This window comes from Mastigoproctus giganteus, chromosome 2, assembly GCF_048544385.1.
Source record: "Mastigoproctus giganteus isolate SK-2022 chromosome 2, ASM4854438v1, whole genome shotgun sequence".
NCBI lineage: Eukaryota > Metazoa > Arthropoda > Arachnida > Uropygi > Thelyphonidae > Mastigoproctus > Mastigoproctus giganteus.
Window position 1 is genome coordinate 266494558 of NC_143576.1, and position 13041 is coordinate 266507598.

The 13041-nt window shown below is 38.8% G+C and overlaps 1 protein-coding gene across 2 annotated transcripts in view; it reads right to left on the reverse strand.

Moving 5' to 3' along the window:
* The window catches only part of LOC150090455 (adenosylhomocysteinase-like 1), a 619708-nt gene that overhangs the window by 83894 nt on the left and 522773 nt on the right, over positions 1 to 13041 (reverse strand). For both annotated transcript variants that reach the window (XM_090369139.1, XM_090369138.1), the window contains exon 11: positions 11341 to 11429. In XM_090369139.1, coding sequence (XP_090225265.1) covers positions 11341 to 11429 — 89 coding nt within the window. The remainder of the gene's footprint in view (positions 1 to 11340; positions 11430 to 13041) is intronic.

Sequence of the window (13041 nt, forward strand, 5' to 3'; positions counted from 1 at the left end):
TTTGCAAAACTTAAGCCTTTCTTCGTAAGAGCAACCCTTTGTTCCATTCACTAACCTTGTTGCCCTTCTCTGTACTCATTCCAGCAGCTCTACATCCTTCTTGAAATGAGGCCTCCAGACCTGTATACAGTACTCAAGGTGTGGCCTGACCATTGCCTTATACAAGGGAACAATCACCTCCTTATCCCTGCTACAAAAATTCCTGTATATCATTGACAAGACACCATGAGCTACTTTTGTAGCTCATCTGCACTGCTCAGAGAACTTCATATCTGCCTGCACAATTACCCCCAGGTCCATTTCACTCTCTACCATTGTCAGTGTAGTATCACAGAGTTCATACATTGCCCTGGGATTGCTGTTTCCCATATGTAGTACTTTACATTTGTCAATGTTAAACTTCATTTGCCACCTCTCAGCCCATCTGCTCAACCTTTCCAGATCCTGTTGCAGCAGCATAGCATCAGTAGTGTCCTTAACAACCCTGCCAACCTTTGTATCATCTGACAACTTGGACATTAAGCTTGATATACCATCATCAATATTATTTATAAATACAGAAAATAATAATGGACCCAACACTGAACCCTGAGGGACTCCACTAATAACATTAGCCCGTGATGAGCAGTGTCCACTGATTACCACTGTCTGTCTTCTCCCCCTCAACCATCGTTTTATCCATAGCAAAAATTTGACTCCAATGCCAACTGCTCCGATTTGTGCAGCAATCTTCCACGTGTAAGTACCAAAAGCCTTCCTAAGATCCACATATATAATATCAAAGTTATTCCCTGCATCCAATTCTTTTGTGACTGCATCATACTATCCAATCAAATTGGTCAGGCAAGACTTCCTAAGATTAGCATTAGCATTGGCATTAGTAGAGGCATTTGATGCAAGAAAGCAAGCTTATGCAGCATCAGCCAAAAAAAAAAAAAAAAAAAAAACCCACTTCCACTTCACCCCTCTGTTCATTCAAAATACCTGTCCAGCTGAGCCTTAAACTTATTTAGGCTATCAACCTCCATCACAAGGGATGGCAGTCTGTTCCACCAACCAACCACCCGCTGGCTAAAGGCAAATTTCCGCACGTCTATCCTACATCTGTCTTTCCTCAATTTGAATTTATGCCCTCTCAGGTGATTTTTCTGAGCTAGAGGAAGAATCCCATCAGCATTGAGCATGCTTAAACCATTCAAGGCTTTATACACCTCTATCAGATCACCTCGCTGGTGCCTAGTCTCCAGACACTGTAATTTGCAAAACTTAAGCCTTTCTTCGTAAGAGCACCCCTTTGTTCCATTCACTAATCTTGTTGCCCTTCTCTGTACTCGTTCCAGCAGCTCTACATCCTTCTTGAAATGAGGCCTCCAGACCTGTATACAGTACTCTAGGTGTGGCCTGCCCATTGCCTTATACAATGGAATAATCACCTCCTTATCCCTGCTGGAAAAATTCCTGTATATCATTGACAATACTCCATGAGCTACTCTTGCAGCCCGTCTGCACTGCTCAGAGAACTTCATATCTGCCTGCACAATCACCCCCAAGTCCCTTTCATTCTCTACCACTGTCAGTGTAGTACCACAGAGTTGATACGTTGCTCTGGGGTTGCTGTTTCCCATGTGTAGTACTTTACATGTGTCAATGTTAAACTTCATTTGCCACCTCTCAGCCCATCTGCTCAACCTTTCCAGATCCTGTTGCAGCAGCATAGTGTCAGTAGTGTCCTTGACAACCCTGCCAACCTTTGTATCATCTGCAAACTTGGACATTAAGCTTGATATACCATCATCAATATCATTTATAAATACAGAAAACAACAATCGACCCAACACTGAGCCCTGAGGGACTCCACTAATAACATCAGTCCACGATGAGCAGTGTCCATTGATTACCACTCTCTGTCTTCTCCCCCTCAACCACCCCTTTATCCATAGCAGCAATTTGCCTCCAATGTCACACTGCTCCAATTTGTGTAGCAGTCTTCCATGTGCAACAGTATCAAAAGCCTTTCTAAGATCCAAGTATATAATATCAAAGTTATTCCCTGCATCCAGCTCTTTTGTGACTGCATCATAGTATCCAATCAAGTTGGTCAGGCAAGACTTCCCCTTAACAAAACCATGCTGTGTCTGAGCTATAACTGAAGTCTTGTCTAAATGATCCTGCAGTGCTTCTTTAACCAGTGCCTCCATTAATTTTCCTGGAACAGAAGTTAAGCTCACAGGTCTATAATTACTTGTTTCAGCCTTTGATCCTCCTTTGTGAATTGGGGTCACATTTGCACATTTCCAGTCTATGGGTACCTCCCCTGAGTCCAAGGAAGCTCTCATAATTATGGCTAAGGGTTTGCTTACTTCCTTTGCTGCCTCCTTTAATATAACTGGATAGATCCCATCCACCCCGGGTGCCTTTCTTGTGTTTATCTTCAACAGTTTCTCCTCCACTTTACTCCTAGTTATTTCAAGATTCTGTAGCTTACTGCTAGAGTTGAATACACCTCTGGCATTCCCCTTGCTGAATAACTCCTCATGTGTGAATTTCGATGCAAAATATTCATTTAGTTTGTTAGCTACCTGAGCAGGATCATCAACAGTTGACCCATCAATATCAAGTGGACCAATCTGATTCATCCCCTTCCTTCTAGAGTTTACATAAGTAAAGAACTCTTTGCTGTTTTTCTTTGCATCCCTTGCCATGGATTTCTCGTAATCTGCCTTCGCCTGCCTAACCTCCTTTGTAACTTGGTTGCATATCAACTTGTATCTATCATAGGCTTCTGTGTCATGTGTTAATTTGTAAGTATCCCATGCATTTTTCTTCTCTGCCATATGCCTCATTAGTTCATCTGACATCCATTTTGGCCTAAACCTTGAATAATATTTCTTAGTTGGTATGTAAAGCCTAGTAGCTTCCAAGATAAGTTCTTTGAATGCTTCCCATTTTGAATTTGCTGTTGGTAACATCATCAGTTGGTCCCACTGTATAGAATTTAAATACTGTCTCAGTCCATCGTAGGCGCCTTTACGGAAGCAATAACCCTTCCCTTTACCCCTAATGGTAGTTACCTCTTTCAGTAAATCCCACTTCAGCACACTGTGATTACTGCCACCTAGTGGTTCATTTATCTGCAGATTCTTAATGCATGAAGAATCACTGCTGATAATCAAATCAAGAGTATTACTCCCTCTAGTTGCCTCCCGAACATGCTGATGTAGAAAACAATCATCCAATAAATCCACAAAAGCCCTGCTAGTGTGTGAGTAACCAGCCCCCAAATTCCAGTCAATATCTGGGAAATTAAAATCTCCCATTATAAGACTCTCTGATTTACTGGCCCACTCTATTTCCCTGTACAGTTCCTTATTATACTCATCAGAGTCATTAGGCCTATAGCACACTCCTACTCTCAATTTTGATCTCCCAATGTTTATGTCACACCAAACTGACTCAACACTGCACTGTCCAGCGATGTCGACTGGCTTCACTTCCTTGGTTTTTATGTATTTCTTAACTAATAGCATAACCCCTCCCCCCTTCCTATCCTGTCTATCCTTTCTGTAGACGTTGTACTCCCCAAATTGCAGTTCTGCATCTCTTATATCTGTGTGACACCACGTCTCTGATATCCCAACAATATCTGCCTTTGATGTTTTGAGCAATACCTCAAATTCATCAAATTTATTTACCAAACTCCTAGCATTGGTGTACACGCAAGTATACCTGCACCTGTTTCTATTCTTAGCTACCCTAACACAACCCATGTGTTTACTTGTACCGCAATGGCTCCCAGCAGTCTCTGAAATACCATGCATCTTGTTTTTCAGGCTTCTGCTCATTCTAATAGAAGCAGTGCAAGAATCACTTTCACCTCTGCCAGTGGCTACTGTTAATCTATTAGTCCTTGTATCCCCCCGCAAGCTAACAGTTTTCCGACCCACCTAACACTGCCTTGATAGCATCAGCAAATATTCTTGTACCCTTTCTATTTAAGTGTATCCCATTCCTGTAGAAGCAGTCTCTCCTGTTAACAAGTACAGACCAGGCTGAAAAAAAATTCTACCCCGTGATCCTTGCACAATCTTTCCAGGGCCAAATTGATCGACATGGCTCTCATCATATACTCCCTGCTATCATGTTTGGGCAGAATTGCAGACACTTTCAAATTCAACCCTAATTGTCGGCTTTTTTTCAACAGTGACCTGCACTTGTTAAGTAATTCTTCCAGTCTCCTACTCTTAATATCATTTGTGCCAACGTGTACAACTATATCACCTTTTGTGCCCTTAAAAGATGATATCTGCTCTACAATGTCATCAACCTTTGCCCCTAGCAGACATACTCTGGTCCTGTTCCATCTATCCTTTTTACAAAGCATGTTCCCTGTTTCCCTGACAATAGAGTCACCAACAACGACTAGTTCCTGTGGGTCCAGCAAAAATTAAATTTTCTGTTTATACTCCGGGACGAACAACCAGTCAGAGGAGTTCACAAGATAGACAGAATACAATAAACAGTACCGTATTCAGCAGTCACGGGCTTGAACACCGGTCACTCAAGGCACGTGTACTTATGCACCCGTGCACCTGATCACTAGGTTATGGCAGCCTCTTGAATTTTGTGATAACTGAAGGGAAAGTGAAAGAGAAACTGCTGGAAACTAAACATAAAAAGGCACGAGGGGTAGTGGAATCTATCCAATTATATGAAGGGAAGCAGCAAAGGAGGTAATCCAAATTTTAGCCATAATTATGAGAGAATCTTTGGATTTAAAAGAAGTCCCGATGGACTGAAGATCTACGTGTGAATGTATCCTGAATTCATAAAGGGGATGGAAAGGTGGCAGGAGTAACTGCAGACCTGTTATCTTAACTTCTGTTCAGGGTAAAATAATGGAATCATGGTTAAAGAAGTAATGCAGAACTGAACTAGACAGGAATGTAATTATACTGAAATCACAGCACGGGTTTGTTAAGGGGAATCTTTTCTGGCCAATTTGATTGGATACCATGATACAGTAACATAGGAAATGGATGCAAAAAAATAATTTTGATATATACTTGGGTTTCAGAAAAACTTTTGATACTGTTACACAGAAAAGATTGTTATATAAACTGGAGCAGTGTGGCATTAAGGGCAAGTTACTGCTATGGATAAAGGGATGATTTAGTGGGAGAAGACCAGTTATTAATGGATGCTGGTCTGATAGGACTAATGTTATTAGAGGAGTGAGTCCCCAGGGTTTGGTGCTAGAAGTGGAACAACTGTATGAACAAATCCAGAGTTTGATGAAGTTGACTAAGAAATAAGAAATAAATATAGTCATGGGTGATTTTAATGCGAAGGTAGGACAAGAGGCAGTAATGGACATAGTTGGAAAATTTGGACTGGGAATTAGAAGTGATAGAAGAGATCCAGTTCTGCCAGGAGGAGGACTCAATAGTTGTCAACATGTAGTTTAAACAGCCACAACAAGGCTATATATTTGGAAATCACCACAAAATACAAAAAATAAAATTATGCGAAATCAAATTGATTATATAATGATCAACAAAAGATTCTGCAATAAAGTGTTAACAGCAAAGACATTAACATTAGACCATAATCCAGTGGTAACTGTTGCTGAGAAAGGCTGAAAGCTCCCAAAAAGAGAAAAAAATGAAAGCCTTCAGATAGACAGAAAAAGCTGAACAATGATGAGGTAGCACAGACATTTACAAAATGTCATAGAAACACAGGTAGGTTTGGAATCGGAATAGAACCAAAGAAGTAAATGAAGAAAGTCCTGAAATGATGTAGGATAACATGAAGGCTGCCATTAAGATAGCAGAAAAAAACATTTTGAAAAGGGGAGACATAAAAGGAAACATTCCTGGATGACAGAGGAGATATTAGAGCTGATGGAAAAGAGAAGTTATAAAAACAGACATAAAAAAAAAAATGAGATAAAGTTGTAAAACTGAACAGAAGATCAAGGAAGCTACGGGCCTATGGCTGGAAGAAAGATGCCAAGAAATTGAGAAACTGTAGAAAAGGATTGATTATTCTAATCTGCATAGAAAAGTAAAGGAGATGGCTAGATTGTACAAGAAAAAAACCCAGATGCACATAGTTGATGAAACAGGGAAGTGACGGATTTGAAATCAAAAAAGCAGATCTGGGAAAAGTGTATATCACAGTTGTTCAAAGAGGATGAAGATACAAAAGAAAGCGTGAAGGAAATAGATCTTGAAGGCCCACAGATTCTTCAAAGTGAGGTGATGAAGGCTTTGAAAATGGCAGAGTGTTAAGGCTGCTGGAGAGATGGAATGATGACAGAATATCTAAAATTATGTGAAAATGGCATGGAGACGCTGACACGTCTGCTCAACAAAAGAAGTTGGATTGGTTAAAATCAACTTTTATACCATTACCAAAAAAATCCAAATGCAAAGAATTGTGCAGAATATTGAACAATCAGCCTTGTGAGTCATACATTAAATATATTTTTAAGAATAATTTATCTTCGCATCCAGGGTAAATGTGAAAAGGAAACAGCAAAAACTCAATTTGAATTTAGAAAGGGCGTAGGTACCAGAGAAGCTATTTCAGTCATTTGGTATTAATAGAAAGAAGTCTGGAAATGCAATAAGATGTCTATGCTTGTTTCAATGATGAAGCATTTGACAAAGTTCAACAAGGAAAATTGTTTGCTATCCTGCACCAAGTAAACCTAGACAGCAAAGAAATCCAAATAATTGAGAATCTGTACTATAATCAGAGTGCTATGGTGAGAGTGGAAGATGAGCTGACAGAAGAAATTATGATAAAGAGAGGTGTTCAAAAGGGGTGCATTCTGTCCCCATTATTGTTCAATCTCTATTCAAAAAATTGATGGAGGCATTGGAAGTTGAGCAGAAGGAATTGTTTTAAATGGAATAGTCATCAATAATATTTGCTATGCTGATGATATAGTTATCTTTGCAGAAAGTGATTCTGATCTTCAAACACTTATCAAAATAGTTATTGCAGAAAGTAATAAGATGGGTCTTCAGATAAATCCCAGTAAGATTAAATGGATTGTAGTTGTCCCCAAGAATTATACAAATCTCACACTTATGGTCAATGGGAGACTGATTGAAAAAGTTAACAGTTATGTCTATTTAGGAGGAGAAATTAAAAATAAAGAGAATGATTAAACTGAAATTAAAAGAAGAGTAGAAATGGTAAGATCATCCTTTTGAAAAATGAAGTGTTTTATGTAATCTGCAATTGGATCTAAATCTTTGACTAAGAGTAACAGAGTGCTACATCTGGTCCATAATACTCTATAGTTGAGATACTTGGACATTAAAGAAAGCAACAATTAAAGAATTTGGAAGCATTTGAGAAGTACAAGTATAGAAGAATATTACATATTCCATGGACAGCTAAAGTTACAAATGTGGAAGTGTTGAGATCAGTCAGCAGAGAAAGGAAACTGATCTCTCTAATGAAGAAATGAAAAACTTCTTTTTTTGTCACATTAGGAGTCATCAAGAATAATATGCAGTGCCATATTATCCTTGATGACTATATGCAGAATTATTCTGACTGGAAGAATTAATGGTGAGAGGAAGAAGAATATCATAGCTGGATAATTTGAAGGAATGGACAAAACTGTGCAACAATTATTTCATGATGTTTACAGCAGATGCTGATCGCCAACCCCGAATGGGACTGCAACCTATGATGATGTTGATGTTTGAAGGCTCAGCAAGTGGAAGAATATCATTAATAATCAGTTTACTCAATCCTTTTAAGGCATTAAACACCTCAATCAGATCTGCCCACAGATGCCTGGTCTCAAGATGCTGATTTGCAGAACTGACGCCTTTCCAGGTAAGAGCACCCTTATGTTCTTTCAATCTGGTCACTCTTCTCTGCACTCATTCCAGCAGCTCTACATCCTTCCTAAATTGAGGCCTGTCGATCTGTATACAATACTCAAGATGTGCCTTATACAAAGGGACAATCATCTCCTTATCCCTGTTAGAAAAGTTTCTGTATATCATTGATAAAATCCCATGAGCTGTCTTGGCAGCCTGCCTGCACTGTCAAAGAATTTCATGTCTAACTCCACAATTATCCCCAGGTCTTTTTCATTCTCCAATACCTGAGTGTAGTACCACACAGTTGATAAGTTACTCTGGGGTTACTGTTACCCATGTGTAGTACCTTGCATTTATCAATGTAAAACTTCAACTGCCATTTCTCAGCCCATCAACCTCATTTTTCTAGATCTTGTTACAGTAGTTCACCCTGATGGCTGTCATTAACCATCCTGCCAATCTTGTATCATCTGCAAACTTAGACATTAAGCCTGATATGCCTTATCATATCATTGATAAATATTGAAAACAACAATGGACCCAGCACTGAAACCCTGGGGAACTCCACTAATAACATTGGTCCATGAAGAGCAGTGCCCATTGATAACTGCTCGTTGCCTTCTTCCACTTAACTGTCCATTTATCCATAGCAGTAACTTCTGATACTGATGCACATAAAAAACTGCTGTACAAGCTGGAGCAATGTGGCATTTAGGGCAACCCTAAATGCCACATTGCTCCAGTTTGTACAGCAGTCTTTTATGTGCATCAGTATCAAAAGTCTTCCTGAAATCCAAATATACATGATGACAAAATTATTTTTTGCATCCAATTCCTTGGTCACTGCATGTCAAGGGGTACTTTGCACCCCTTGACAAATCCTGCTGTGATTGCAGTACAATTGCATGCCTGTCCAAACAGTTCTGAATTTCTTTAACCAGTGATACCATTTTTCCTGGAACAAACATTAAGCTAACAAGGTCTGTAATTATTCATGTCACCTTTTGTGCCCTTATCATAAATATCACCATTTGTTGCCCTTAAAAGATGATGCCTGCTCTAAAATCATCCACCTGAGCCCCTGGCAGACAGACCCTGGTACTATTGCACCTATTCTTCTCACACAACATATTTCCCATTTCCCTAACAGCCGAGTCGCCAACAATAACCTTGTTGTTGTCACCAACATTAGTTTCTGTGGGACTAGCACATTCTGCCATGATGATTGCCACTGTCATCTGATGCACAAGAGTGAACTCTGGCATTGAGTTAGGCAGCTGAGTGCTTGATGAGCCCCATTTTAATTCCTTCAAGGGCATCTACCCTACCCTTCAAACTCTCAAAACTGCCCATCAGAATGCTCAGTTGGCATCTAATTTTTTCACACTCTCTGCACCTAGCGCACAAAGGCATCCTCCTTGGCTGGAAGTGATTATCCCATCGTACAATGAGTACTGCATACAAGTCCAGAGGCTTCATTTTAGGAAGAATATAGATCTGCTTTAGAGTAGTTACATAATGCCATAACTGAGTTGAGAGAATCAGTGTAAATAACAAATTTTAATGATGTCAGAACCGAGATTTTCTAAGGCTAGTTTAATTGCATATAATTCTGCTGAGAAGATATTGAATTCAGGTGGACATTCATGCTTGATTTCTCAGTTTTTTATCATTTATTATTAATCACATTTGCCACATTTGTTTCTATTGAAGGTATACTTCTTGATTTAACCCCAGGGGCTCGCATCTGGTGAGCATAGGCTTGGCACACCCAGGGTCCTGAGCTGGATATCATCATTCTTCTCTTCCTTGATGATTTCCTTCTACTTCTTTCTCTCTCTCTCTCTCTCTCTCTCTCTCTCTCTCTCTCTCTCTCTCTCTCTCTCTCTCTCTCTCAGGGTAAATTAGAATTTTTTTTTTTTTTTTTTTTTGGCTGGTGCAGCAAAAACCTCAGGCTTCCTTGCACCATACGGCTAATGATAATAATAATAATAATAAAAATGACAGACTTATAGTCTGTAAATGAGACCTCTATTTGGGTTGGTCATTGTCTCTTCGAGTGAAGAGACAATGACTGTGTGCAGCAACTTAGTCTGCACATTCATTCATTGGAATTCCAACATGACTTGGAACCAACAAAATGTGACTGATCAAAATGTTTTCTGGAGATGGATCTTATTTGGTTTATGGGAAGAACACATCGGATGATTGATTTTGTAATGTAGTTACAAAACTCGGGGAGTCACATTTATTATTGTCATGCTGGAATCCAAGAAAATGTTTCTTGATCAGACTGATTGATGTTTTATAAAACAATCTTCACTGCATAAAGTTTGTAGTGTATGCTACAATCAGTCATAAATGCTATTGACAGTGCTGAAGTTAAAAGAATGACTGCAGTGCCTACATAGCTACATCTGTTTATGAGCCATCAGTATAAAATTGGAGGTATTGTGAATTATTTGGCACATAGACTACATATAGTTGCATGATGTTCTGGTTGGCTAAGGAGATTTTCCCCAATGTTGAAAACAGTCATCATAGGGGAGGGGGAGTACACAGAACATGGAACACTGAAAGGGGAATCAACCTCCTGAAGGATATTATCATAGTGCTATTGTTTGGTTTTTAGGAGCATTAGCAACTAAGGCCATATTGCTCGGGGATATGCGGTGATCATTTCCTGACCTTTCCGCATCCTCCGTATTTGGTGGTGACGGGCTCGAACCCCGGTCTAATCAGGAAGTGTGTGCTGCTCCTTCCCACCTGGCTACGGAGGTGCCTTATATCATAGTGCAAATTCCAATTTTGCATTATCTTCTGCAATTGGATTCCAGTAGGTTTATTTTCAATTTTCATTAAGCTTTCTTCATCAGAAGAGAGCCTGATCAGATAACTATTTATTCACTGAGGATTAAAAAAGAAATGGCCAAATCGAGTGAAGAGACAACTTTTGATTTTAGATGCTTAACAGGCAAGAAGCATATTTCTTCTGAAGGAAAATGAAGATTCATAAGCTTCTAGGTACAGACTATGGACGGGTGTTCATAAAACAACCAGAATTATTTATAGAGCACTATTCTGGATAGCAATGAGCCACTGAAGTCACAAACAGAGCACCATAGTCAAGGTAAGAGTTAATTAATGCTTGATACAAATAATAAATTGGGCAATCATGTAGAAAAGTGATTAATAAGTCCTGTCATCTACACACACCATATTTTGTTCAATACAATAAAACAGTTTCACACTGAACAAAATATAAAATTGGAAACCTTTCTTATTAATAGAACCTTATAGTTCACATCAATAAAAACAAATTTCAAGATACATCAAAAAGGAAGAAAGATGTAATACAACTTTCTTCCTCAGATGCATCATTCAAAAAAGAAAAGCAATTTACATAACTCAAAATATTAAAAACAAATTTAAAGGCACAACAAAAAAAAAGAAATGAAAGGAGATCAATATCAATTTTTTTACTTACCATGCCTGAAGAGCACAAATAGGATCTATTTCAGTGACATGGACTACTGCTCCCATACCCTTCAGTGCAGAACAGCAACCTTTCCCCACCTAATGAGAAATCAAATATTTCATATTTTGCACTTCAGACCCTGCTGAGGGTCATCATGCAACAAATGAATACATGTGCTATGTTAGGGTAACAAAGAGTTAGAACATGTGCATGTATACTTGCATGTACACTAATGCTAAGAGCATTGAAAATTAATCTGATGAATTTGAAATACTGATTAAATAAAGTAAATTTTCTGTTTATACTCCGGGACGACCAAACGGTCAGAGGAGTTTACAAGATAGACAGAATACAAGAAACAGCACCGTATTCAGTAGTGTAGTCACGGGCTCGAACCCCGGTCACTCAAGGCATGTGTACTATGCACCCGCACGCCTGACCACTAGGCTACGGCGGCCTATCATCAATAGTTGACATTAGAGGAATAGTGGACATGGTATCGTTCAAACATAAGTGATGCTGAATTTGAATATGGAGAGCACAATGTATACAAGAAAGACAGACAGGACAGGAGAGGTTGAGGGATGATGCTCCCTAGTTAAGAAAAATATTAAATCTAAGACAGTGCATCCAGTTGACTTGAGTGGCGAGTGCAATAACAAGTCAGTTTGGCGTGATATAAGTACTGGGAAAACAAAACTGAAAGTAGGAGTGTGTTATAGGCCTAACGACTGTGATGAATATACCAATCAGCTATGCAGGGAAATAGAATGGGCCAGAAAATCAAAAAGTCTCATAATGGGGAATTTTAACTTTACAGATATCGACTGGAATTTGTGAGTTGATCAGTCATACACTATCAAGACTTTTGTGGATTTATTAGATGACTGTTTTCTACAGCAACATCTTAGAGAGGCAACAAGAGGAAGTAATACTCTAGATCTTATTTTTATCAGCAGTGATTCTTCACTCATTAAGAATTTGCAGGTAAAAGATCCACTAGGTTGCAGCAGTATACTAATATGGAATTTAAAGATATGACTACTATCAAGAGTAAAGTGAAAGTTTTGGCTTTCATAAGGGTGACTACAGAGGTCTCATACAGTTTTTATATTGTGTGCAATGGGACTAGCTAATGATGTTACCAACATCAAATTCTAATTGGGATGTAATCAAAGAAGCTACTAGAATTTTCATACCAATGAAGAAAACCTGTTCAAGGCTTAGACCTAAATGGATGTCAGATGAACTATTGAAACAAGTGGCAGAGAAGAAAAGTGTATGAGATGCATATAAATTATCAAGTAATACAGATTACCAAGATTATCAAGTAATCAAGTAATAATGGTAAATATAAATTAGTCTGAAATAAAGTCAAAAATGAGGTCAGGCAAGCTAAGGCAGATTATGAGAAGACTCTGGCAAAGAATGCAAAGAAAAACAGCAAAGACTTTTACACATATATTAACAGTAGAAGGAAGGTGATGAATCACATTGGGACTGTTTATGTTATATTATATGGGTTAACTACTGATGACCATGCTCCGGTTGCGGACAAACTGAATAGGTATTTTACATGTACATTCACACATGAGTAATTCTCTTTAGGGAAGGGGATACTAGACGTTTATCAAACTCTAATGAGGTGCTAAATGACTTTGTGATAACCAAAAGGAAATTGGAGGAGAAATTGCTGAGATGGACATAAAA